This window comes from Lissotriton vulgaris, chromosome 5 (assembly GCF_964263255.1).
Source record: "Lissotriton vulgaris chromosome 5, aLisVul1.2, whole genome shotgun sequence".
NCBI lineage: Eukaryota > Metazoa > Chordata > Amphibia > Caudata > Salamandridae > Lissotriton > Lissotriton vulgaris.
In genome coordinates this window covers 1,133,116,814-1,133,144,370 of record NC_141693.1, presented here as the reverse complement: position 1 = coordinate 1,133,144,370, position 27,557 = coordinate 1,133,116,814, and the positions used below count along the sequence as shown (strand labels likewise).

At 47.7% G+C, this 27,557-nt stretch overlaps 1 protein-coding gene across 1 annotated transcript in view; it reads right to left on the bottom strand.

Annotated features, from left to right (window-relative positions):
• NHLRC2 (NHL repeat containing 2) overlaps window positions 1-27,557 on the bottom strand; it is a 1,046,453-nt gene that overhangs the window by 191,457 nt on the left and 827,439 nt on the right. Inside the window, exon 8 of the mRNA XM_086922864.1 lies at window positions 20,164-20,286. Coding sequence (XP_086778990.1) covers window positions 20,164-20,286 — 123 coding nt within the window. The remainder of the gene's footprint in view (window positions 1-20,163; window positions 20,287-27,557) is intronic.

Genomic DNA, 27,557 nt, shown 5'->3' with positions numbered 1-27,557 from the left:
CGGCACCTAAACACTAAACAAGCATGGTTAAAATTTACTTCAAACAGAAAACCAAGCACAAAATGTTGATTACAAATTAACCTGTGACTTTTCTATTATCCACGGCAGAGGAGAAAAGCTTTTCAATTAAAAGTAAGAAAAAACAAAGGCCTTCACCATATGTTTGCTATCAGTTGAAAGATGTTCTTCAAATAGATAATCAATTAGTAGTCATCCAATTATATGATTGCCGTAAAACGTAATGTAATTTTAAATGGTGTTTATTTGCGGAGTGTTGTTGTAAAGTGTGCAAAGTGCATTTTATTTGGACCTTTTTCAATTGGTCATTTTATCAATTGAGTTTGATTGATTCTGAGCAACAATTGTGGGCACATTACCTCTGCTGGTTTTGAGTAAGTTATTCTCATGTTTGTTCATTAATTTTCCGTATTCAAAGAGCAGTTTATTTTTATGCAGTAAGTAAGTAAGTAATACATATATACACAAATTATTGCTATTGTGTGTTTTTTAACATAATTTCAATATAATTAATTGTAGTCCCTCAACGGGATCCCGCAGAGCAAGGCTTTATTAATTTCAATTACTCTTTGGAGAGGGGCTCTGCATTTTTAAAAGTTGGTGAAGGCCATTGTATTTTGGGAACTGGTGTGGACAACGAAGTTAAATCAGTTAAATTGTTTACTATAAAACGCTGGACAATGAACTCCACTCCAGAGTTTACAGAGATTTGTTAACTGCACATTCCATTAAAAACACGGAATTCAGGCAATAACTTGAGTCTGCTACTAAACTGAACCCACAAATGCTTTGATAAAGCAACTTTACATGCTAAAAAGCATATAACCAATGCACCATTCAAGTGAACTTTGAAAATGAAAAATATCAGGCAATGAGAGTGGTGATGATTTTGGGGTCCCCCCTAACCTAGGGGGAGGACCAAGCAGATGCCTTGAACACAAAGAGCAGATCATGCTGAACGATTCAGTGGTGGTCCCATCCTCTTAGGACCACCCCAAGCAAGTTATGGGCAAAAATACAATCCCAACCAAAGGCCCTGCAAAGCATTATGGTACGAGATTAGCAGTGGGCAGTGAATACTAAAGTATCCAATATCAAAATAATTCTGCAAAGAGCTGCAGTTCAACTATTCGTTACTAGGTGTCCCTCACGAGTCAAATGCAAAAGCATTGAAATTATTACATCAAGCTGCAGCTCAACTAGTCGTTGCTATGTGTCCCTCAAGTGAGGAACACCTAGTAACGACTAGTGGAACTGCAGCTTCATGAAACCGTTTCAATGCTTTTGCATTTGACTCGTGATTTGCTCAAATGCTCCGTCCATCATCCCCTTTTGTATTGCTAATGGAACCAAGCTACACTAGACTGATGAACCCTAATTAAGGCAAAACGGTCTTGGGTTGTTTGTCTTCAGGGAAGATCTGACCTGTGAATGGGGTGTACTGTTCTCATTGGAGCAGGTTCAATACTGATTTGCATATGGCTGGTTCCAAACAGAGATGGCATTGTGTGCAAAATAATGAAAGACTAAGATGCAGAATCAAGTAGTGTCTGAAATTAATTCAGCATTCCATCCATCATTTTTATATACTTCAGTGTGACGCCCTAAGTGGAATGGATATGCCAAAACGTGGGTCCTGTGCACACTGTGCCACTAAAACCAAGAAACAACTTGAATGATGATCTCGAATTGGGGAAAAAACGGTGTTCAGTCAATTGTGATCCGGTTCAGACTGGACCAGGCCTGGCAGTTTGGGTTGGACTGTTAAACTTTAGAGCAGGTTCAAGACTGATTTGCGTTTGGCTGGGTACAAATTGAGGTGGCATGGTGTGTGAAATAACGATGGAGATGCAGCCCTGATAAGTTCCCAGTGGCTGAGATTAATTCAAGCATTACATACATCACTTTTTGTATACATCAGTGTGATGCCCTAAGTGGGAGGAAAATGCCAAAATGTTGGTCCCAAGCCCACTGTGCCACTGGAACCAAGCTATACGGGACTGACAAGCCCTAATTAGGGCCAAACCAGTATTGCATGCTTGTGTTCAGGCTCAGTAACTACCTGGCCTGGCTGTTCAGGCTTCACTGTCCCCATTGGATCAGGTTCAAGACTGATTTGCTTATGGCTGGGTCCAAACTAAGATGGCATGATGTGCAAAATAACAATGGACTGGGATGCGGGCCGAGTAATTACCAGTGGCTGAAATTAATGTAAGCATTAAATCCATCACTTTTTTGTATACTTCAGTGTGACACTCCAAGTGAGACAGGTATGCCCAGACATGAGTTCCGGGCACACTGTGCCACTGAAACCAAGCTATACCCGACTGATGCCCTAGTTTATGTGAAAACATTCTTGGGTTGCTTGAGTCCCACTTCAAGGAGGATCTTGCCTGGCAATTCTGGCTGGATCGTTCACACTGGAATGGATTTGCATATGGCTGGGTCGAAACTGATGTGTCTGAAGTGCAAAATAACGATGGACTGGGATGAAGCCTGAGTAATTACCAGTGATTGAGATTAATTCAAGCATTCCATATATCACTTTTAATATACTTCAGTGTGATGCCATTAGTTGGATGGTGTCCCAAGAAGTGGGTTACGTGCACACTGAGCCACAGGAACCAAGCTATACTCAACTGATAAGCCCTACGTAGGGTGAAACCGGTCTTGGGTTACTTTTGTTCCGGTTCAGGGAGGATCTGGCCTGGCAGTTTGGGCTGGGCTGTTAATACTGAAACAGGGTCTGATTTGCATATGGCTGTGCCAAAAATGAGGTAGCATGCTGTGCAACTTACTTGTAAAGATACTTCAATGTGATACCCTAACGGGTGTGCCCAGGCTTGGGTCCTGTACATACTTTGCCACTGAAATCAAACTATGCCCAACTCATGAGCCTTAATTATAGGTAAAATTGTCTTTGATTGCTTATGTTCCAGTTCAGGAAGGATCTGGCCTAGCAGTTCAATCTGGACTGTTGCCACGGAAGAAGGGTCAATACTGATTTGCATATGGCTAGGTTGAAATTGAGGTGGCATGGTGTGCAAAATAGCGATGAACTGGAATGCTGCCATTAGTAATTACCAGTGGCTGAGATCAATTCAAGCATTCCATCAATTACTTCTTTGAACACATCAGAGTTATTATGTGTTACCAGAAATAATGAATGTATGAATTATTGATTATTTCCTATGTCGTTAGTTTAGACTAGGCAGAAAGGTAATAATTCGAATAGAACAGAGTGTGACATTAAATGCATGTTTTAAGCTAATGCATTTCCAACTTGCTCTTAGACTGTGCTCTGAGGACACATTCATTTAGGATTCATGGCACACTGAGTGAATGGAAAAAGACTTCTCAAGTTGGGTTGAGGCCTAAAAACACACCTTTTTTTGTTCCCCATAAGGCCCTTGTGCATTAGACCGTAGCTAAATGTAATACCCAGAGGTCTGCTTGGTTTCTTTTCATGTTCACTCTTACTTTCTTGACAGTCAACACCCGAGTCTGGTAAACAAACTACCCGTCGTTCACCTTTAACGCTTTTCCATCATTGAAGACAGACAAGACTTTCACCTGACAGATTATTTTGGAATCATGCCCACCCTACTATGTGAAATGAAATGAAATGAAATGAAAATGAGTTTTGTAAAGCGCAGAATAGCTGCCCGGAAGTGTCCCAGCGCTGAAAGCTAACAAGTGTTCTCAGTAGGGCTGAATATAGAAGGACAAACTATTTATTGAACAGAAAAGTTTTTAGATTCTTCCTAAAAGAGGTGAGGTCCGAGTTGGACCTGAGATGAAAAGGTAGACTGTTCCACAATTTAGCCGGGTTCAAAGAGAAGGAGCGACCTCCTGATCTAGACCTTTTAACCTTTGGCACAACAGCCAGTAAGGCATTAGTAGACCGGAGCTGTCTACTGGGAAGATAGGGAGTGATTAAAGGGCGGCTGATCAGTGGCCCAGTTTCCCAAAAAGATTGATGAGCAACACAAAGGGATTTGAAGCTGATCCTCTCTTTCACCGGAAGCCAATGTAACCTTATCGGTCCGGCCTTCACAGAGGTCCTGCGGGGAAGCTGGAGCAGGGTCCGAGCCGCACAATTCTGAATTACCTGCAACTTTTTATTGTGGAGTCTGGGGCCCCAAGGTAAAGCGCATTTCCAAAGTCCAGCCTCGCAAGTATCAGTCCCTGGACCACAATTTGTCTAGCTTTAAACGGTAGTAATGGAAGAATCTTCTTCAATACTCTAATGAGGCCAAAACAGGTGGCCGATAGTACAACGGCCTGAAGGTTAAACGTCAGGGACTTGTCCAACCAGACTCCCAGGCTCTTGATGGCATCTCTGGGGACTGGGGGGGTACCCAGGCACACTGGCCAGATCTGATTGATCGTAGATGGTGCTTGATGTCCCAACATCATAACCTCTGTCTTGTCCCCATTAAGTTTAAGACAAGACAGGGTCATCCATCTACTGACCTCGCTCAGACATCCCGCCAGGTCCACTGTACCCACAGGGTCTCCAGCCCGCATGAGGGAGACCACCAGCTGGGTATCGTCCGCGTAGGTAACGATCTTAATACCATACGGATGAACGACCCCAGCCAGTGGTCTCATATAGACGTTAAACAACGTCGGGCTTAATGAGGAGCCAAGGGTTTGCTTGTGGAGATGGTTGCTCCCTCAAAGACCTGAAATTGCCTACTAGATAGGAATGAACAGATCCACTCCAGCGCTCCTCCTTGAATCCCAATTTCCCGGAGGCGCTGCAGCAAGATGGTGTGATTTACAGTGTCAAAAGCGGCACTGAGATCGAGGAGGATGACTGCCACCGATCCTCCCTGATCCAAGATGCCTCTCGTTTCCTCCAGGACCGCCAACAGAGCTGACTCCGTCCCATGCTTGGGGCGGAAACCGGTCTGCGAGGGATCAAGGAGATTATTTTCCTCTAGGAATTTGGTCAGGAGGCTGTTGATATATTTTTCCAGTAGCTTACTGGCCCAGGGGAGCAAGGAGATTGGACGATAATTACTAAGGTTGGTGACGCTCATATTAGGCTTCTTAGCAAGTGCCTTCACCCTGGCTTCTTTCCACTTAGGGGGGACTATATTGGTGGAAATAGAGGCATTGAGTACCTTTAGCATGACCGGTAGAATGGTCTGACTAACGGTCCTTAAAAAGCTAGGAGGGGCCGAGTCGCTGGGGGAGCCCGATTTTACCTGGGTCATTAGACTGGCTAATAAGTCCGACTGCAGCAATGGGAAATTCTCCAGTACTGGAGATTTGTTTTCTGCTACCCCATAATTGGGGAGGCCAGCAATGGCTACCTGATTCTGTGATTGAATAGTTGGGAAAGCAGAGTAGATACAGTCTATTTTATTAAAAAAATAATCTGCCAGCTCGTTACAGCGAGCTTGTAAACTCTCACTGTTTATCGGAGGCTGGGGAAGTACAGTAAGACTTTTTACTATCCTATATATTTCCCTCGAATTGGACCTAGCATCATTGATCTTTTGTGTGTAGTGCTGGGATTGAGCTTTTCTGATCTCTAGCTTATAGTTCCTGATGGAATTTCTATATGCTGTTTTATCAGGGTCTGTATACCCCAGGCGCCATTTTCTCTCCAGCCTTTTACACTTACGTTTAATCTCCCTAAGCTCTATGGTGTACCAAGGGGCTGACGTCCTAGACCTTTTGGTCCGAGATTTTACTATTGGGAGAATAGTATCCAGTGACTGGGTAATCCAGCTATTGAAAGTGTCATTTGCTCCTATAGGATCTGTAGTAATTAGGGGGATTGTGGCTTGAAGTTCGAGAGCCCACTCATCAGTTGACAGTTTCGGCCAATCTCGAGCCTCCCGTGAACCTGTCAAAAGAGCAGGCGGTTTAGGGATGCACCAGGTTAGCTGGATAAGTTGATGATCTGTCCACGGAAGAACAATAGGGGGCTCTGTCACTAGACCCAGACAGTTGCTAAATACTGGGTCTAGTAGATGTCACACATGATAAAGTAGCAGTTCTTCTCCTTCTGTCCCCCACAAGTGTTCTGAGATGGGACTTTGCAGTTTGGGGGCTTTACAGAAATCCCTGAATAAACACATAAAATAAATGTAGGAGAGTAGGGTCTGCTTCCTATGGTCACCCCCACTTTTTGCTGTGATTCTCTGGTTTTTGACTTTAATGTGGCTGTTGGCCTGTTAATCAGACCCACAGCCCAGCTATTCGCTCTCTAAATTGATACCATGTACTTTAGGCACATACCAGATTGGTTACTGGCTCACTCTTGTGAGCCCCTGTACAGTGTACCATAGGTACCCAGGGCATAGGTGCACCCTAGGCCTACCAGGGGCTGCAGCATGTATTGTGCCACCCCTGGTTTGCCTTCCAAACTGACACCACAGGTCTGTTCACACAGCCTGTGTAAGGTGGTGCAATCACCCCTTACTTAGATATAGTATACCTATATCTACACCTATATACCTTTATATATAGACACATATCACCTATAAGCCACTCCTATGGTAGGCCTCGACAATCCTGGAGGCAGAGTGCTTGGTTTTATGTGAGAGGGTGCCCTAGCATGAGCTGAGCCCCTCTGCAGCTTTCAGAACCATTTCCTTATAGCTGTTCTATGATATAGCGATACCATATACTCTTATGTGCATTATAATCCTCGCGGTTAATGCTAACTTTGGTTTGGCTTTATCAAAACATGTCGTGTAAGGTGTCAAACACTTTGGAATACTTTCCCCCAGCCAATTCTGGCAGCGGGGGTAGCATTCCACCCTTCTAGAGGGAAAAGACATGTAGCTTACTGCTTTACCTGGTTAAAGTTAAACAGAGCCTCAGCATCACAAAATGGATGCTGCTGCTACAGACACGAGTCTGACCTCCTGTTGCTGGACGAAACTCCGGCAGGGGAGGCCTGGACAATAGGTTTCCTGTCCAGGGAGGTGCTGGCTCCTCCCCAGACAGGGGTTTTGTGTATTGGGGCAGGGAGGGATGCATTCAGTGAATGCATCTAGACACTGCCTGGAGCACACAAGGTGCTCCATGCATAGCCCGGTTCAAACCAGTTGCTGGGGCACTGCAGCCCCAGCTCTGGTGCGAAACTGGACAAAGGGAAAGGGGTGTAACCACCCCCTTCTCAGATCCACCTATAGAAGGGACCTGGCCAGGTAATCCAGCCCCCTTTCTTAGTATAAGTATAGGAGCTGTGTCCCCAGGACTTTAGATTATCCTGGACGAATCTTTAAAAGACATATCTTGGACCTTCGACAATCCATTCTGACTGGAAGACGGAAGTCATCTCCCTTGTGGTCAAGGAGTGACCACCCTGTGCAAACAGGCACTAACAGCAACTTCGCCGGTCTGCAGTTTCAAGGCTCCCATCGGAACCCGAAGACTCTGCGACTCAAGAACTGGACTCCCAGACTTCTTTGACCCCGACCCACATCCACAGCAAAGCTGAGACCTGTGGCGGACACGAGAGACGTGGGACCGGACATCTTGGACATCCTGCATTTTGCTACCTGCACTCCTTTCCTTAAGCCTCAGTAAGTTGTGCATTGGGGTATGAGAAATCCCAGCCCCGAGCACCATTTGCACCGAAGCCCAGGCCCCCACACTACACGAGTGTTCTTTGGGCCCCGCCTTTGCATTTGAGCTCGACGTGTCTTCCTGGTTCCTTGCCCATTGGCTAGTGAGCCCCCTGAAGACACCATCTTGAATTTACTTTGCTTTCCTGGTTGCTCCAGGCTTGCTCCAGCTTCCCTGAAAAGGGGAAGCACCACAGACCTTGCTGGTCTGCAACAGAGCCAATCTCGGTACGCGGTTGCCAAGGCTTGTTGGGTCCTATCTGGATACCAACACCGCAGCCATCTAGATCTATTGTGGGACAGCTCGAATCCATCGCCTGGTCATCATCGATGTCTCCTGGACCTCGTGGCTGAAGAGACAAACTCACCTTCTTCACCTTCGAGCGCTCGACATCGCCTGGTTTCTTCCTGGTACCTTCCTGGTCACTGGCTAGTGACCCAAACTCTGTCCACTCTGCTTTCAGGTTCTTCACATCACTGATCCACCCTTGGGTCCACCCGGACACTTTTCCTCTAATCGCCTGCAGCACTTCTTTGCAGCTCTCCATAGAAAACGACGACGAAACCCGACACAAAAAGACACCTATGAACCCGGCTTCCCTGGATGAGGTAACACGAGTACTCCGGTGCTCCCGTGGGTCTTAACTATCGAAGTGTCCTAGTTTAAAAGGGTTCCATCCTAGTCCATCCGGAAGTGTCCTTAAATTGCATATTTGTAACTTCTTTGTTTCCCATAGAAATCAATGGTAACCCGCGTCTGTGTTTAGACTCTGCACGCGTCTCCCGTGGGCCTCCTACTTCCTACCCTTTGGTTGTTTAGTGTAGCTCCAGCGATTCCACAGGACCCAGGCCTGCTTTCTAACTCTCAAGTAGTACTTTTACCACTTTCTTAGTATATGGTTTGTGAGGGCCTAGGGCATAACGTATACTGTGCAACGTATTGTATATTAACTGTGTGACTTGTATTATATTTTTACCTCTGACCTCATAAAAGGTGCAGAGGCGTTGTGTTTAGATTAATTACATATATATTTGATATATACCTTGTGTGGTGTCCTTTTATTTAGTATTCACAGGATTATACATGGTAAAACAACTTGCTTAACTCGGCTACTGAAGTCTTAGCCTGAGGACTGCTGGTTCATGCTACCACTAGGATAGCTTTCTATAAGGTTGACTATACAACCACCATCAATAAGGGTCGATTAGACTGGTGCAAGGTGCCCACTAAAACTAGTGGACATCATATGCCAGGCTAACTTCTCACAATAAATGCCTAATCTACTAAACACTTTCTCTTTCAAAAGTTCTCTCTATAAATCACTGTTAGACCTGACATCCTTGGCGTGGTTTTTCCCCCATCTTTTTGCCTCTGACTCATGTATTTTTGATGCTGTGCTGGATTTCGTTTTTGCTGATTTAGATGCTTTGGACCCTCTGCCACTGCTGAACAGTGTCAGAGGGTAAGTGCTCCCTCTGTAAATTGTCATATTGATTGGGTATACCTGATTGGCATATTTGTATCACCATGAAGTCCCTAGTAAAGTGCACTGTGTGTGCCAGGGCTGGTGATGACAGATGCTACTAGTGGGCCTGCAGCGCAGATTGCGCCACCCACATGAGTAGCTCTAAAATGGTGTCTCAGGCCTGCCAGCGCAGGGCCTGTGTGCAGTCAGTGGACTGCCATGTCCGCCTGGCCAGTGTCCCCACTGGCTGGGCTTAACCCTCCCCTGTCTGTGCACATCAGCCACCCCTATGGAAGGCTCCAGGTACCCCCCTGGGCAGGGTGCAGTGTATGGATAGGGTAGAGCATGTACTAGTGCAGGTAACATGCACTGGTGGAGAGCAGCAGCCACTTTGTGTGCTCACTGCTGTAGGGCTGTAAGGCTCCCTAGGGTAACATGGGGAGGCTGGTCCCATTGGACCCCAGCCTATCTCCCTATAGGAACAAGATGGAACATCAATGAAAGATATCCCTGAACTCAGAATTAAATGACACATCTTTTAGTGAAGGTTGTTTTTGGATCCTGGGGTTGAGAATAGCACTTTTAGAAAGTGGCTGTTCTTTTGTATAAACCTTTCTGTGTGCTTGGGCCTGTGTGTGTGGAATGCCTGCGTGACAGGAGCTGCAGGGCCCCGGAGGGGGTTGGAGTCAGCCCAGGGGTATAAGGCGACATCTGTTGCCCGGGGAAGGGGAGAGAGAAGCGCCTGATAGTGCTGGGCTGTGCCTGCCTGACCACCGTGCTGGCTAACTCCCCTGCCGGCCTGCTGTCACCTCTGGCCCTGAGGCTGTCAGGAAGAAGAACACCAGAAACATTCCAGAGCCAAGGATCCCCTTGCACAAAGGACTTCAAAGGCGTTCAGGGGTATAAGGGAAGGACCCCTTACTACAGAAGATGAGATTCTGAAATTCTACAATCAAGAAGGACCCTCTGCTGGAAGGAGGACGGCGAGAGAACTAAAGGAAGATTGCCTTGCTGTGTGCTCTAAGGGCTGACCTGTTCTGCTGTACCACTGGAAGCTGAGGAGGAGAAAGGGACTTTGCTGTGGGCTGTGTCCCTGCCTGCTTGAAACTGCTAAGACTTTGCTGTGTGCTGTGTCTACAACCTGAATCTCCAAGGGCCTGAGAGGAGCTGGCTCCCTGTCTGCAACCCAGGAACATAAAGGTTGCCCAAGGATAACAAGACTCTGCTGTGCCCCCCCCAGGAGCTGCTGTGTGGGAAGGAGATCAAGAAATTGCTGTGTGCAGTGAAACTCGGGGACTACTGGACTAAGCCCTGCTGATTGCCCCGAGTAGCGCGCTGGCTGCTCTCTGTTCTGCTGGAGAGCGCCGCGCTGTCTGCTAACTGCTGTATCTCGAGATCGACGGGTGCCTCAACCCGTGCGTGTGGGGGCCAGAGGGTGCTGAAGCTTTCACGCGTGGCGGGGGTTAATACTGCTTGACCCGCCTCAGCATCGCCGCGGCCCGGGCCCAGAAATCACCCCCGAAGGTCTGCCTGCAGCCACGAAGGGGCCGCGCTGTGGTTGGCTGCCGCCGGAGGCTGAGGAAGAAACGCCGCGACCGGATTGGTCGCTCTCTCCAAAGCAGGCGGTGACGTCACCGGAGGCTCGGCAGAAGCGCCGCGACCGGATTGGCTGATTCTCCCTGTGTGACCGTGTCGTCACGAGAGGCTCGGCAAGAGTGCCGCGACAGGATTGGATCCCGCCGTCAAGGTCCTCGGCTGCCGGAGTAATCACCGCCGGGCCCGGGGAAGACGGACCCGACCTCGCCGAGGGAGTTGTAGGAGTGCTCGAGCCCCCAGCCTGCCGTCTCTGCTCCTCGCCGCCCCCGAGAGACTGGGAGCGGGCGGAGAGCCTGCTGAGACCGGCCGGGCCCGAGCGCGAGTGAGCGCTGGCAAAGGAGGCTCACCTGAGGCCGAAGGAAGTGCCGTGGGAAGGAAAAGGAGTTCCCCCAGCCCTCGGGTGAGACGCGCTTGTAGCGCTTGGCATTCCTGGCATTGGGGGCAGATCGACTAGGCTACTTTAAGCGCTAACATTGTTGTCCTGGCTCATTTTGAGAGCGTTCTAATCCCAAAATCAGTGGCATATTTTTTAACAGTGGCATAGTTTGGGACTGCTCGTTTTTAGAGCGCATCATTCAGAAATCAGGGGCATTATTTTTAATACCTGATTTGAAGAGACTTGAGACATTTGTTTTTTTTACATTAGAACTTCCTGAAACTACGTACCACCATTATGATTAAGTGCATCATTTTAATAATGAAGTGATTATCGTGCAACTGCTTGATTTACCTTGCTGAAACTAGATAAAGTTATATATTTTTATAAAAATATACTTACCTGTGTGGTCTCAGTTTGTGGTGGATTGGGGATTATTGTTGTGTTGAGTGCAATTATTATACACATTGCCTTGGGGATAAGCCTGCCTGCTCGCGCCAAGCTACCTAGAGGGAGAGCGGAGGTTATCTACTGAGTGTATTCCTTTGAGTTGCTGTATGGCCACCCTGTCAGAGGGCCTCTTACTCTGGTGAAGGAGGGGTGGGAGAAATCCCGTGGGAAAACCCCTCAGGATGTGTTCAGCTATGTGCTGGCCATTCGCAACCAGACCAAGCGCTTCAGGAAGCTCGCTCAAGAGAACCTGGAGGCTAGCCAGGAGGAAATGAAGAGGTGGTATGACCAGAACACCTCTCTTGTGGAGTTCCAACCTGGGCAGAAAGTGTGGGTGATGGCGCCTGTGGAGCCTTGTGCGCTCCGTGACAAATGGTCTGGGCCATATGAGGTGGTGGAGCGCAAGAGCGAGGTTACCTATTTGGTTAACCTGAAGACTCCCAGGCAACCCCTGAGAGTGCTACATGTGAACCGCCTCAAACCCCACTTTGAGAGGACTGAAGTGACTATGCTCATGGCTACAGATGCTGGAGGGGAGGAGGATAGTGATCCTCTCCCTGACCTCCTGGCAGTCAAGGAGCAGGATAGGTCAGTGGATGGTGTGATACTCTCACCCACCCTGACCCCAGAGCAGCAGAAGGACTGTCGCCAAGTCTTGGGTCAGTTCGCCCCCCTGTTCTCCCTGACCCCAGGTGTCACCAAGTGGTGCGTCCACGATGTGGACACCGGTGACAACCTGCCTGTGAAACAGAAGTTTTACAGAGTGGCTGACAAGGTCAGGGCTAGCATCAAAGAAGAGGTTTCTAAGATGTTAGCGCTAGGGGTAATTGAGCCCTCTAGCAGCCCCTGGGCTAGCCCAGTGGTCTTAGTGCCTAAGAAAGCTGCTACACCTGGTGGCCCCCCAGAACTCCGTTTCTGTGTGGACTACCGCAGGCTCAATGCGGTCCCCAAGACTGACGCGCACCCCATCCCCAGAGCTGATGAGCTGGTGGATCGGTTGGGAGCTGCCCGGTACCTGAGCACTTTTGATTTGACTTCAGGTTACTGGCAGATTGCCTTAACTGAGGGGGCCAAGGAAAGATCAGCATTTTCAACACCCGAGGGGCACTTCCAGTTTCGTGTCATGCCCTTTGGGATGAAAAATGCCCCGGCCACATTCCAGAGACTGGTCAACCAGGTATTAGCAGGGCTGGAGGAATTCAGCGCGGCATACCTGGATGACATTGCTGTGTTCAGCTCCACATGGGAGGAACACTTGCAACACCTCTGCGCAGTGTTGAAGACCCAGACTGAGGTGAGAGCCTTTTTAGGTCTCACCGGGTATTACAGACGGTTTGTCAAAGGTTATGGCACCATTGTAGCCCCTTTGACAGAGCTGACATCTAGAAATCAGCCCAGGAAAGTGAATTGGACTGAGGCCTGTCAAACTGCTTTTGACACCCTCAAAACTGCCATGTGCACAGCACCGGTGCTTAAGGCACCTGACTTTTCAAGTGAGTTCATTGTGCAAACTGACGCTTCAGAGCAAGGCGTGGGAGCAGTACTCTCACAGATCAATGAGGAGGGCGAAGACCAACCAGTGGCTTTCATTAGTAGGAGGCTACTCCCCAGGGAACAGAGATGGAGTGCAATCGAAAGGGAAGCTTTCGCTGTGGTCTGGGCTCTGAAGAAGCTGAGGCCCTACCTGTTTGGGACTCACTTCCGTGTTCAGACCGACCACAGGCCCCTCAGATGGTTAATGCATATGAGGGGCGAGAATCCAAAACTGTTGAGGTGGTCCATTTCCCTACAGGGGATGGACTTCACGGTGGAGCACCGCCCTGGTACAGAACACGCCAATGCTGACGGTCTGTCCAGATTCTTCCGCCTTAGTGATGAGGACTCCCAAGAGGTTGGGTAGTTCTCCCCACTTTCAGCTGGAGGGGACACGTGTTAGACCTGACATCCTTGGCGTGGTTTTTCCCCCATCTTTTTGCCTCTGACTCATGTATTTTTGATGCTGTGCTGGATTTCGTTTTTGCTGATTTAGATGCTTTGGACCCTGTGCCACTGCTGAACAGTGTCAGAGGGTAAGTGCTCCCTCTGTAAATTGTCATATTGATTGGGTATACCTGATTGGCATATTTGTATCACCATGAAGTCCCTAGTAAAGTGCACTGTGTGTGCCAGGGCTGGTGATGACAGATGCTACTAGTGGGCCTGCAGCGCAGATTGCGCCACCCACATGAGTAGCTCTAAAATGGTGTCTCAGGCCTGCCAGCGCAGGGCCTGTGTGCAGTCAGTGGACTGCCATGTCCGCCTGGCCAGTGTCCCCACTGGCTGGGCTTAACCCTCCCCTGTCTGTGCACATCAGCCACCCCTATGGAAGGCTCCAGGTACCCCCCTGGGCAGGGTGCAGTGTATGGATAGGGTAGAGCATGTACTAGTGCAGGTAACATGCACTGGTGGAGAGCAGCAGCCACTTTGTGTGCTCACTGCTGTAGGGCTGTAAGGCTCCCTAGGGTAACATGGGGAGGCTGGCCCCATTGGACCCCAGCCTATCTCCCTATAGGAACAAGATGGAACATCAATGAAAGATATCCCTGAACTCAGAATTAAATGACACATCTTTTAGTGAAGGTTGTTTTTGGATCCTGGGGTTGAGAATAGCACTTTTAGAAAGTGGCTGTTCTTTTGTATAAACCTTTCTGTGTGCTTGGGCCTGTGTGTGTGGAATGCCTGCGTGACAGGAGCTGCAGGGCCCCGGAGGGGGTTGAAGTCAGCCCAGGGGTGAAAGGCGACATCTGTTGCCCGGGGAAGGGGAGAGAGAAGCGCCTGATAGTGCTGGGCTGTGCCTGCCTGACCACCGTGCTGGCTAACTCCCCTGCCGGCCTGCTGTCACCTCTGGCCCTGAGGCTGTCAGGAAGAAGAACACCAGAAACATTCCAGAGCCAAGGATCCCCTTGCACAAAGGACTTCAAAGGCGTTCAGGGGTATAAGGGAAGGACCCCTTACTACAGAAGATGAGATTCTGAAATTCTACAATCAAGAAGGACCCTCTGCTGGAAGGAGGACGGCGAGAGAACTAAAGGAAGATTGCCTTGCTGTGTGCTCTAAGGGCTGACCTGTTCTGCTGTACCACTGGAAGCTGAGGAGGAGAAAGGGACTTTGCTGTGGGCTGTGTCCCTGCCTGCTTGAAACTGCTAAGACTTTGCTGTGTGCTGTGTCTACAACCTGAATCTCCAAGGGCCTGAGAGGAGCTGGCTCCCTGTCTGCAACCCAGGAACATAAAGGTTGCCCAAGGATAACAAGACTCTGCTGTGCCCCCCCCAGGAGCTGCTGTGTGGGAAGGAGATCAAGAAATTGCTGTGTGCAGTGAAACTCGGGGACTATTGGACTAAGCCCTGCTGATTGCCCCGAGTAGCGCGCTGGCTGCTCTCTGTTCTGCTGGAGAGCGCCGCGCTGTCTGCTAACTGCTGTATCTCGAGATCGACGGGTGCCTCAACCCGTGCGTGTGGGGGCCAGAGGGTGCTGAAGCTTTCCCGCGTGGCGGGGGTTAATACTGCTTGACCCGCCTCAGCATCGCCGCGGGCCCGGGCCCAGAAATCACCCCCGAAGGTCTGCCTGCAGCCACGAAGGGGCCGCGCTGTGGTTGGCTGCCGCCGGAGGCTGAGGAAGAAACGCCGCAACCGGATTGGTCGCTCTCTCCAAAGCAGGCGGTGACGTCACCGGAGGCTCGGCAGAAGCGCCGCGACCGGATTGGCTGATTCCCCCTGTGTGACCGTGTCGTCACGAGAGGCTCGGCAAGAGTGCCGCGACAGGATTGGATCCCGCCGTCAAGGTCCTCGGCTGCCGGAGTAATCACCGCCGGGCCCGGGGAAGACGGACCCGACCTCGCCGAGGGAGTTGTAGGAGTGCTCGAGCCCCCAGCCTGCCGTCTCTGCTCCTCGCCGCCCCCGAGAGACTGGGAGCGGGCGGAGAGCCTGCTGAGACCGGCCGGGCCCGAGCGCGAGTGAGCGCTGGCAAAGGAGGCTCACCTGAGGCCGAAGGAAGTGCCGTGGGAAGGAAAAGGAGTTCCCCCAGCCCTCGGGTGAGACGCGCTTGTAGCGCTTGGCATTCCTGGCATTGGGGGCAGATCGACTAGGCTACTTTAAGCGCTAACATTGTTGTCCTGGCTCATTTTGAGAGCGTTCTAATCCCAAAATCAGTGGCATATTTTTTAACAGTGGCATAGTTTGGGACTGCTCGTTTTTAGAGCGCATCATTCAGAAATCAGGGGCATTATTTTTAATACCTGATTTGAAGAGACTTGAGACATTTGTTTTTTTTACATTAGAACTTCCTGAAACTACGTACCACCATTAAGATTAAGTGCATCATTTTAATAATGAAGTGATTATCGTGCAACTGCTTGATTTACCTTGCTGAAACTAGATAAAGTTATATATTTTTATAAAAATATACTTACCTGTGTGGTCTCAGTTTGTGGTGGATTGGGGATTATTGTTGTGTTGAGTGCAATTATTATACACATTGCCTTGGGGATAAGCCTGCCTGCTCGCGCCAAGCTACCTAGAGGGAGAGCGGAGGTTATCTACTGTGTGTATTCCTTCACCCTGACTAGAAGCAAGGGTCCCTACTTGGTCTAAGGTACTTACCTCTGCCAACTAGAGACCCCCAGTTCTAACAATCACCTTAAATTATTCTTAAGTAATTATACCCAGAAATATTACACCCAGATTTGAAGCATACTGTGGAGTGATTTGTGAAAAAAGCACGAAAAAATAAAAAGGATACAATATATTTGGTGAAATAATGAATACATCGTAATTAAAATCCTTCTCTGCATCACAACCCAAACTGAGTAGAACCTGGGCAGGAATCAGCATACGTGTAATATGTGTTATTGGCTGCAAAATGCTGACCTCAGATCACGCAGTCTACTTTAGTATCTTCATTCAAAAATAACCTTTTCCCATTAGACTCAACAGTAGTCACATCATGCAACCAACAATCATATACATTTCTTTAGTTTTTCCAATGTTTAGATGATTATGTTTGGCTATCATGAATGTCTAGACAGCTTACCAAGTCATTTAACTTTACTTCTAGAATTGCATTAGAAATAACAGTTCATTTACTTAGTGTGACGGACAGTCCAGTAAGCAGCGAAATCTGTGCACCCAGCATTGTTCGTATACATCGCAAGCAAACACTGACTAGAATTATTATCTATCCTCATTTTCAAGGGGGACCAATAGATCCTAAAGAAGGGATTCACCAAGTCACATGAGTAGCTGTGACTTGCTCAAGGAATTTCAGAAGTGTGCCATAAAAGAGTCATAACTGTACACAGAGAAACTCTGTGAATCTGGCAGAATAGCCCTCTATCCAGTTTGTCTTCGCTGTAATTTATAGCTGATCTATACAATAACGCCTAGCAGTTCTTAAAGGTGGTAGCCACTCTTAGTGTGCCACTGGGGATTAGGAGACTGTCTAACTTCAGTGAACTCCTAAAGGGGGTAAAAAAAACCATGCTAAGGTTCCCTGACTAAATGAACATCGTGAACCAGAACACATGGCGGATGGAAAGTTAAAGATCGTCCCTTTGACTGGATGCTGTAGTCTCTTTAACGAGTTTATGGGTTTTTTGAATGGCATCTTACAATCAAGTTTCTGTAGAGGAATGAAACATTTGGTGAACAGTCATTTTGATGACATACAGACTTACAGAGTGCCCAATAGTGCTAATAAAGTCCAGTAGACAAATTCAGTTTTTAATGTTGAGATCTTAGCGATGTCTCTTCATAGTATTAGTGCTGTATATTCGACTGACCACTTACATTTTGTATGTTCTGTTGCAAGACTGTGTCATACTTCATCCACTACGACTAATTCATTGAGTATCCTGCACAGGACATAATTAAGTGTATAACCGTAGAGAAGGAATGGTTTCACCCAAGTTTATGGTAAACAACATTATGTCACCTGCACATACCGTGTTCTAAATCCCTCTCCTTAGTGCTCAAAGCCAGAAGGAAAACCAATTTACTATGCAATGAGCGGTATGAATACAGCTATGGAATGGACAGAATCACAATACCCCTGCACCCCTATCCGTTCTCAGACACACTACACTTCAGTAATGCACCCACAGATCCCTGGTACCGCAGGAGCATGAAAACGCTGAAGCATGTTCACTCACTGCTTGCTTTGTGCTTCCATTCATGAGGGCTTCACTCTTCACTATCATTAACTCAACTCAAAAGCACAACAATTTTAGATCTTTTAGTGCAAAAAAATAGGCCCATGTGAAAGATGTATGAAGAAAGGAAATCCTGGGCATCTGTGAAGGAATCAAATCGCCACACCGATTTTGGAGTAATACATGTTTTATAGTCCAAGGGATAGTTTTTCCAATGTGTATCAACGGAATCCTTTTAGCTGCCCCCACACCTATATCTCACTCAAATGTAAGTGGCATGAAGCCAGAAAACGTTTTCCTCTGTTCTGTAGACGGACACTATAATATATCTATCACCTCATCACTGGATGGAAAGCCCCTGAGTGTCACGAGGTGACAGTGATTTGTATCCAAGGGAGCACAGATCTGAATAACGGCGCGGGGTGGGGGTGACGGATGCTGATAGTGACACCTTGATTCCAGATTAACAATAAAGATGGCAGGATTGTGAAACGCTTCCCTTTTGCAGACCGGGGGGGGGGGGGGGGGGGGGGACACCCCTTGTTATATAGTATGTTCCGCCACAGAAATGTTATTTGTTCTTGGAAAACAAATAGATCTACAATCATGTTCAAGACACTGGGCATGCGCTGTTAATTCTATGTTGTATCTTGACGGAGAAGATGCAGACAGAAGTGGCCCAAATTGTATTTGATGAGTGGAGTGTCCTCCCTCAGACTACCACAAGAGAGAAGCTGTCAGTTTGCGGAGGAGTGCACATATGGCTGCCTTGGCCTTAATAAGCATCAATGATGTCCAACTCGTCTGCACTCTGCAATTTTCAGAATAGACTATTACCAGCGTCCCTACCTGTGTGCACAGAAATACATTCCCACTGCCTAAGTTCCTCCGTGCACTTCACGTTTGAGGATCTGTTTCTAGAAACGCACAGTATTTGCCTCATTTCAAATGCACAAGCATGTGGTGCTTGTTATACTTTGGAAAAAGTGCTGCTTTAACTTTTCATCCTTCAAATTACGTGATGTATATCTCTAGCTAGCAGCCCATTGGTTAGGTTCGCTTTATAGAAATTTCAAATGCATACAAGAGGAAAATGAGTTCCTCTGCTTCCAAGACACCTGGAAACACCTTGCAGTCTCATGGAATGGGAAGCTCTAGAACAGTGAAAGACAAGGGCTCAGATCAGTGATCACCAATCAATTGAACATCAACAAAGCACACAGGCACATTCACAATTTCATCTGATAGTTATAATTTGTGTCCATAACCCAACACAAAGCAAACACAAGGAGATGATGGACGGAGCGATGAAACTTTTCAGACACTCACCCTAAGTCACAGATCTGGGTTGAATCCATCATCGTTCTTTAGCTCACTTCGCCACCCCTGGTCAGACCCAGCTATATGCAAATCAATCTTGACCCTGTGTCTCATGCGGTACAGTCCAGCCCGAACTGCCAAGCCAGGTCTTCCCTGGACCGGAAAAGCATCCTGGGACCAAATACATCAAGCACCTCTGTCTTCAGTTTCGAACCAAATATTTCCCAATAAAGCAGCAGCAGCTAAACATGGCCGCCCTCGAGGCATATGAACTGCCGAAGTCTGGAGACCCCATGCAGCTATCTAACAAGGACCCACTGACACCATGAACTGTGTCTCAGGCTTCTCTATACCAATGTAGATTGTCAGGGAAAGGGGAGTCCTTCTGTGCCTCATGCATGCAATGATCTCCATCAGCAGCAGCAGCCTGTACATCTAGCAAAGATCACCACAATACTGCATCTAGAGCCAGAGGTCGCAACTGCAATACCCCTGCTAGCTTAATGTAATAATCTCTCTACTATCAAAGACAGACCCTCTGTGTCCAGCATAAGCCAATCAGGCAAAGCACCATTGCAAGAGAGATCATACATTGATTGCACCTACTGCTAGGAGATTACCCATGCAGTCTATCTACTGCCAGGAGAGGCCACCCAAGAAACGCTGGAAGTTACTCATGTATTATTCTACTCTTCACAGAACTCACCCATGCAAATTCTCTACCGCAAATCGAGGCCACCCTTGCAAACACTATATGCCAGGCAGAATCCACTCATACAATGCTTCTAAGTCCACACAGGACAGCTAAGCAAATTCATCAGGGACAAGAAAGGCCAACCATGCAAATTGCTTTGCGGAAGCAAGGTCAATGCCTCTACTGTGAGTAAAGGCCCAACATGCAAAGCCTCGACTGACAGCAAAATACTCTCATGTTATGCCTCTATTGTGAGCCAAGGTCACCCATACAACACCTCTTCTATGAAGAAAGATCCAACATGCAATGCTCTACTGCTAGGAGAGTCACAAACACCAGCTTTCCTGCTGAGATGTGGAGTCTACACAGTTCTCCCGACTGTCCATAGTTATAGCAAGCACACTTGAATGTCTGTCAGGCATCTGAGAAACAATAATACATGTTAGCAGAAAGCCACTCCTCACCTTGTGATTGTAAGAATCTGCCACATAGAGTAGGCTCCTTTTCTTGTCCCAAGCCACACCCAGCGGATGCTGTAGCTTCGCACTGATTCCGGTCCCATCAGTGTCTCCGTAGGCAAATAAATTCTATGAAAGTGGACAGTTAGAAGTCAGTGGGGAAAAAGCTAAGTTATGACATAGTTTAGTTTGATAGCTGTACTGTCATGGATGCCAATTAAAGGCAAGAGCTGCTATCGACGTCTTGCCCTGTCATACCCTTGAAAAAATCAACTCTGGTCTCAGGGTCTTGAAGGCAGTGACAGAAACACAAATCAATGAGGTTTTTGACTACTCTGGCTAATCTCTGTAGTTTCCGCTCCTTGTTTTTCTGTCACTCACCCAGCAGCAAAGGTGAATCTAAGAGAGGCAAGGGAGCGACAAACGGTCGATGCTGCGCTGGCATCAGGACTGCACCATCAGTCCAATTCTATGTAGCTTCCACCACCTATAGCCTTTTGTTGAACTAACATCCATGTGTACATTTACAGCCATTTTCCCTGTTGTGTAAATGCACACCTGAACATGAAAGATGAAATGACTCATTTCTGGTCAATCCAACCCAGAACAGTCACAAATGAAGGTTACCATGACCAGGCAGCCGGGCTGATTTATGCTGTATCAATTTTATTTTATGTATAAGATGACAGCACAAACTTTGCCCGAAGTTATACAGAGTACTGCGCACAGTAAAAGAACAAATGATACAATAAGTACTATTGTGAAGTGATTACATTTACCATTGCCATTGCCTCTGGGCACTCAAGGTTAAGAACTGGTCGAGCAAGCGTTACTGCGGGAAGAAGTCGGCCTGAGGACTCATCTGAAAGGCAAGTGTTGTCCTGTGAATCTTAAGGTGACGGGTAGACTGCTCGATAGTTGTTATTCTTGGGTCGATAGAGCACGCCCCCTACCTGCACTACTTTGAGCCGGTTGAAAGGTTGAAGACCTCACCTTGGCTATCAGGGACAGTCACCCTTCCTAGCAGAGAGCTCTTTGGTAGTGCACCGTGCTTAGACAGCCAGTGCAGGGGGCGGAGTGCTGGTGACTGAGGTATAATCTCATTGCTTCCAATGTCAATAAAGTTTGTGAAGGATAATTATGCCACGTGTCACAAAATAGTGGAAAAGACCTAAATGGATGCTATTTCCCATAGCCTCCTTTAACAATACTATGGCAATAATAGCCCAGATTTGCAGAGAATAAGCTTAGTGCTTTAGTGCTCTGAAGAGGGAAAAGTCCCTTAAACAAAGACAGAGATCCATGGTCCCCTAGAAGGCACACACTGGCAGAAGGGCGAAGGCTGGGGATCAGTTAGGAGTCGAGGTATCAATAGGCCATTCCCTAGCCAGGGTGACTCCCTCTCATTCTCAGAGACATACGTAAGTAAACATCAAGAAGACACTGTGATAAAACTAAACAGAACCTCATGAGTCATGGGACGCAGTTTAATTATAAGGCTGGTATCAGAAATACGCAGAACAAATGTAGATACTTAAGGAGAGACATGGTCCTATGAAAGATAATAGGGAGCAATGATGAAATCCGAGCACGTGCTTGCTGGGGCTGCGCAGTAGGATTCGTTTTGAAGCCCCATACTCTCAGTACTTTGTGCTTTCGTTCCATTCACCATTGTAATGTGCTAAGCACAGTCTGGTTATTGTATCAAGAGGAGGATATGCACAGCAGTAGGACGGGAAACCCAAAAGCAGGATTGGTGGGGAATGTAAAGTCTGATCAAAGGTGACTTCTTAAAGGACATGGAGCCAGCTAAGCTAATACAGGAGCATCAACACCTCGACCATGCTGGACCAGGCCAGATGCTGGCCTCACCAAACACCACAAGGTCAATCAACCAGAGGGGCCTCTAAAGCGGCAGGAAGGCACTAGGAGGAGAACGCTGAATCTCAGCAGTCTATTTCAGGAAGACCTGGGTGTGGACAGAAGAGAGAACCCACCTCACTTTTCTGGAGAGTGATGCCCAGATGCAGGAGTACCCCGCATTGTTTAATAGCAAGCGGCAGTGGCACAAGACCTCAGGCAGTGATCTTCTTACCAACAAGGAGAGCAGCTGGTGCCATCTTGTAACTGGGCAACCAATGGAGCAAGAGCTCAGTACACAAGAGAAACCTTCAAGGAGCCATCCCACAGATTTGACCTTGCAGGACAGTCACACTTAGGATCAGCCTGATAACTCTGCTTCAATCAGATGTTAATGGAGAAGCAGATCTGTTTCTATTGTCCACCTTCAACCACAATGGCCCCACTGACTTTAATGGGCTTTCTACTGCTATCGCAACCAAATTGAGTTTAACACGTTGAGGGGCAGTCTCTCAATGACAGCTATTAGAATGCCATCTGACAGTGCCCGCCTCAATAACATCACAGATTTCGGAGCCACTCGCCGTGGAACAAAGTCTAACTCTTGCCCTAATTACCAAACAGCATCTAGAATCCATCACAATGAATGTTAATGATGATTAAAACCCAAGGTGTCATGAAGCATTATGAAAGTGGATAAGTCTGATGATGCAGTTATGCAAAGAGAATGTGAGTCCTATGGATCTATTATGATGTATTTTAAGTGGACAACCCAGGCAATGGTTGTAGGTTGTTCTAGGAGTGACAGCAAAGGGCATTTTCGATCCAAAAAAACCTTTTGGGGCAAAACAGTTATTTTCTTTTTCTTGCAAATGAAACAACGGCTGCACTACACAAGAAGGGACATGGGGCTGAATGCAAGGATGGATAGTGTCAGGGCTGTATCTTTATGGAAGGAAGGACTTAATGAAACTATTGTTGAGCTTAAACATAAACTGTAGAGGATGATGGAGTGGTCTATGGTGTCACACATCGCCAATCGATCCAATAGGATCAGAACGCCATCCAAAACCATTGCACTTCAATTCTCTGTGACAATAGTCTAAAACTGCTGACAGTGGCACCTCAGCTTCACCACTATCCTCCAGCACTATGTGCTCTTACAAATTCTTGTGTTCCATCCTCCAGCACTTTCTCGGAGCATCGTTGTCAGTGGCGTACATTTTTTCTGTGATCAACAACCGACCACAACACAATGGTGGCAGTGACGATAGAGTGTGTACGTCCAAGTGTACAGAGTCACCAATAATACAAAAAGGCACAAGCTGAACCGTCTATCCTGCATCTAATGGAAGCTAAACGACATCTACCATAATATAAATGCAAAAGATGTAAAAGGGAAAAATAATTATCATGCTCATCAACTGTTCTCATGGCAGGATTTTGTTTCCGTGCAATGGCAAAAAATAGAAAAAGCAAATTTGCTTTTAGCAGTGTGTGAAGCCCCCGAGGAGAAATATTTACCGATAGGTGGAAGAAAAATAGTAAAATAGTTTATACAAGTGCTACATGCTATTCCTTCGAGTTTCTACAGTTCTTTTTTTATGCCGTAATTTTTTATTGAAGTAAAAACAGGATTTCAATGCAAGAAATTCAATAGTGAACAACATTGAATGGCACAATAAGAAGGAAATAGGGGGAGGGAAGAAGAGCACGATGGGGAAGAGAAGGAGTGATGGGAGTGCAAGAGGGAGGGCCCAGGTCACTAGCAGAGATAGGGTATCCGGCCTTTCGCCCTATCGGTGTGTGCCAGACCCCGGGTGATGGCTGAGGTATAGTGGGTTGAGGCATTTCTCTCATTACAATCAGCAAGGAGGCCTATGTGCCATGATGTCTCTGGAGGTGTGGAGAGGGAGAAAGAAGAGGATAGCTGGGGGTCTCCGTGCTGGGCCGGTGAGGGGAGGACAGGCCACGCAGGGTGAAGGCCGCTGTCTATGCCGCAAGGTGGAGTGGACCACAAGCCCCAAACCATGAAGAAAATGACGCAATGGGGGGTCCTATGGTGGCGGTGGTGGGGTTGTTTAAGAGGTCCAATGAGTCAATCGGGGAGGGGGCCGGGGGGGTCCTAGGTCACAGGTTGGTTGGTGCATACAGTATTCTTGGGAAAAGAAGGGGGGAACATGAGAGGGCACAGATGTACTATATCAGGGGTCCCTGCCGAAGGAGGAGGATCCATATATCTGCGTGCCCAGCGGCGAGGAGGGGAGGAGGAGGAGGAAGAAGATAGAGGGATAGGCATGGAGGAGGGGACATGGAGAGGAAGAGAGAGGTAGGGAGGGGAAAACAGACCAGCATGAAAAGGACGGGATGGGGTGATGGGGTCAGTGAGGGAAGCAGGAGCAGGTGTGGGGGCTGGGGTCCCAACCAAGGGAGAAAGAGAGGGGGCTATACCACTATGGCAGGTGTCAGGTTGTCCTCTGCGCAGGAATAGGGGGGGACAGCTAGTGTTGGTGCAATCAGCCTTAGGGCGAACGCCACTGGAGAAGGATGCAGAGCTTGGTTGTGGACAGCACTGTGTGCAGGAGGCAGAGCTGCGGTAGGGATAGGTATGGGGAGCCTCTGAGATCATGTAGGAGGATAACAGAGGGAGTAAAGTAGAGCTGGAGAGATATGGATGCCCCCAGGGTGTCACCTACATAGTCCCAAAAATCTGGATTGAAGGGAAATCAAATAGGATAGGGGTGAGATCTTATTGGATAGCTGAACACCTCCTGCAGTTCGAGTGGCGTAGGAGGCCCGCCCTTTGCAGCTTTTGCGGGGTCCATCACAGCTCATGGAGCACCTTAAACAAGCAGAAATTCAATCGGGCTTCCCGGGCGCTTCTGTCCAGGGCTTCTAGAACCTCAGGCCAGTCCTCTTCTTCAATGGTAAACTGAAGGCGGTCCTGCCACTTGGTGTGGAGGCTACTAGAGAGGGGTTGTGAGCAGAGGTGTTTCGTGAGTGTGCTGTAAAGCCCCACCAAGCCTGATGTCAGCCCCACGTGAACAAGTATTCCACCACTGGTGAGGGTTGCAAGGACCATAGGCAGGGACTCAGGCAGCGCCACAGGCAGTGTTATAGTTGCAGGTGCTGCCAGGCCTGTCCTGGTGGAGGCCAAATTCCTCTTTCAAGTGATTGAAAGGTTTCAGGTCGCAGTCCAGTAGTACTTGATCCAAGGTATGTATACCCGCTTCCACCCAACGCGGCCAGCGAAGGGAGCAGCCGTCAATGCGGAGGCTGTCATTGCCCCAGAGCGGCACCCTACTATGTAGTCTGTGATCCACTCCAAGGAGGCGATGGGCACTGTGCCAGGCTTTGTATGTGGCCTGCAGCACAGGATGTAGGTGTGACGGTTGGGGGGGGGGCGTTGATCCCAAATAGAAGGCCTTGTCTATAGTCATTGAACCCATTGTGGAGGGCCCGGGGTACTCGGTATTAAGTAGTCGAGTTGAGACAGATGTAGGACCAGATAACTGTGTTCCACCAACGGCAAGCCCAGGCCGCCACAGGAGCGATGCGCCATAAGTTTGGCTGCAGCTAGTTGGGGTCGGGTAGATCTCCACACGAAGGCTCGAATCTGGGAGTCTATGAGATGTAAAGTTGCCAGTGGCATCGTAACGGGGAGCATGCAGCAGCGTGACCATCCGAACGCCTATGCCCTACCCGACATAGAAAAACCCAGTAGGGACCATTTATCGAAGTCCCGTTTCATTTCCGTGATAAGGGGAGTCAGGTTGTCGGTGACCATCTTAGTTAGGCCCCTGTAGACCAAGATCCCAAGGTACTTAAGCCGAGAAGCTTTCCAGCGGAAGGGCTATCCATGTATTGCCGCAATTGTGGTGCAGGTCGACAGCGGGGGGGTCTCACTCTTGTCCTAGCTTACTTTGAAAGCGGACAGGGCCGGAAAGTCTTTTATGACTTCCAGTAATGCTGGAAGGGAGTTGCGAAGATCCCGCATGGTATGAAGGATGTCATCGGCATAGAGATATACTTTGGAGAGGCCTCCTACAATGGGGAAATAGGGAAGCTGGCTATGAGCGGTGAATGGCGAATGACGGAGGCCAAGGGTTCCATTGCCAGTAGGAATAGGAGTGGAGAGAGTGGGCATCCTTGACGTGTGGCCCTTCGGTCTGGAAGGGGTCGGAGATGAGCTACTGAACTGGGCAGTCGTATAGTAGCCGTGCGGATTAGTTACTTACCTGTAATCCTAGTTCTCTTCCAGGGGTATCCTCATCAAAGTCATAAGCATTAGAATATTCCCGCCCATGTGCGGGACCCCGGAAACATTATATTATATGTGCCCCACATATATATATCCATATATATATATATAAACATATAAACATATATATATATATATATATATATATATATATATATATATATATATATATATATATATATATAAATAAGCAATTGCAGCCTAATAAACACCAGAGCTGAATTATGCTGTAAAGAATTTCCATAAACCATGAACAAACATGCATTATAAACATGAGAGACAACAACAGTTTTGTTTTAGAACTGTTTTAATGCTCAGAAAGCAGTGGAAATTCTCATGAAACACTGAAAGCATAGGAAGCTCCCAGGCTGCATTGCAAAACTACAGTCTAAAAAGACTGAAAAGCTAACCTGCATTAACATGCAGTAAACAGACACTGTGCCTTTAAGGCACCCATGACCCCCAGCCTCCCATCATGCCTCAGGGGTGACAGTTAGGTCAGTTGTTCTTTGCGGAGACTGAAAAAACCATGAAATATTTAGGTTAACCATATCTCCAACTTAAAATAATCCTTTGCCCGGGGAGGCGGGAGGGTTGCTTGTGACTTTGATGAGGATACCCCTGGAAGAGAACTAGGATTACAGGTAAGTAACTAATCCTTCTCTTCCAGGGGATCCTCATCAATAGTCATCTCCCTGCGGGCATAGGAGTAATGATAAACAGTAATATCAATACTAAGCCTAGAGAAAACTAAGCTTGTACAGACAGCAGGCTACCCAAATAGATTCCTCAAAGAGGCTTGTCCTACTTGAATATCAGCCCTGGAATCAGATTCAAGACAGTGACTTGTAAAGGTATGAAATGATCTCCAGGTTGCAGCCTTGCAAATCTCAGAGATAGGGACATCGTGTAAGAAAGCTACTGTGGCCGCTTTCCCCCTAGTAGAGTGTGCTTTAGGTGACAATAGTAATGGCTTGCCCGCCAGCTGATAAGCCAACTTAATACAGGAAACAATCCATCTGGAGATGGATCTCTTGGCAGCTGGAAAGCCTGTTCTCATTGAACCATAGTTGATAAAGAGCTGATCCGTCTTCCTAATACTTTTGGTATTTTCCAAATAAAACTTAAGCACTCTCTTAAGATCTAAAGTGTGCAGAGACCGCTCAGCCGGGGGTCGTAGGGTTTGGAAAAAAAGATGGAAGAGTAATGGACTGATTAATATGAAAATCAGAGACCACTTTAGGTAAAAAGGATGGATGTGCTCTTAAGACTACTCTGT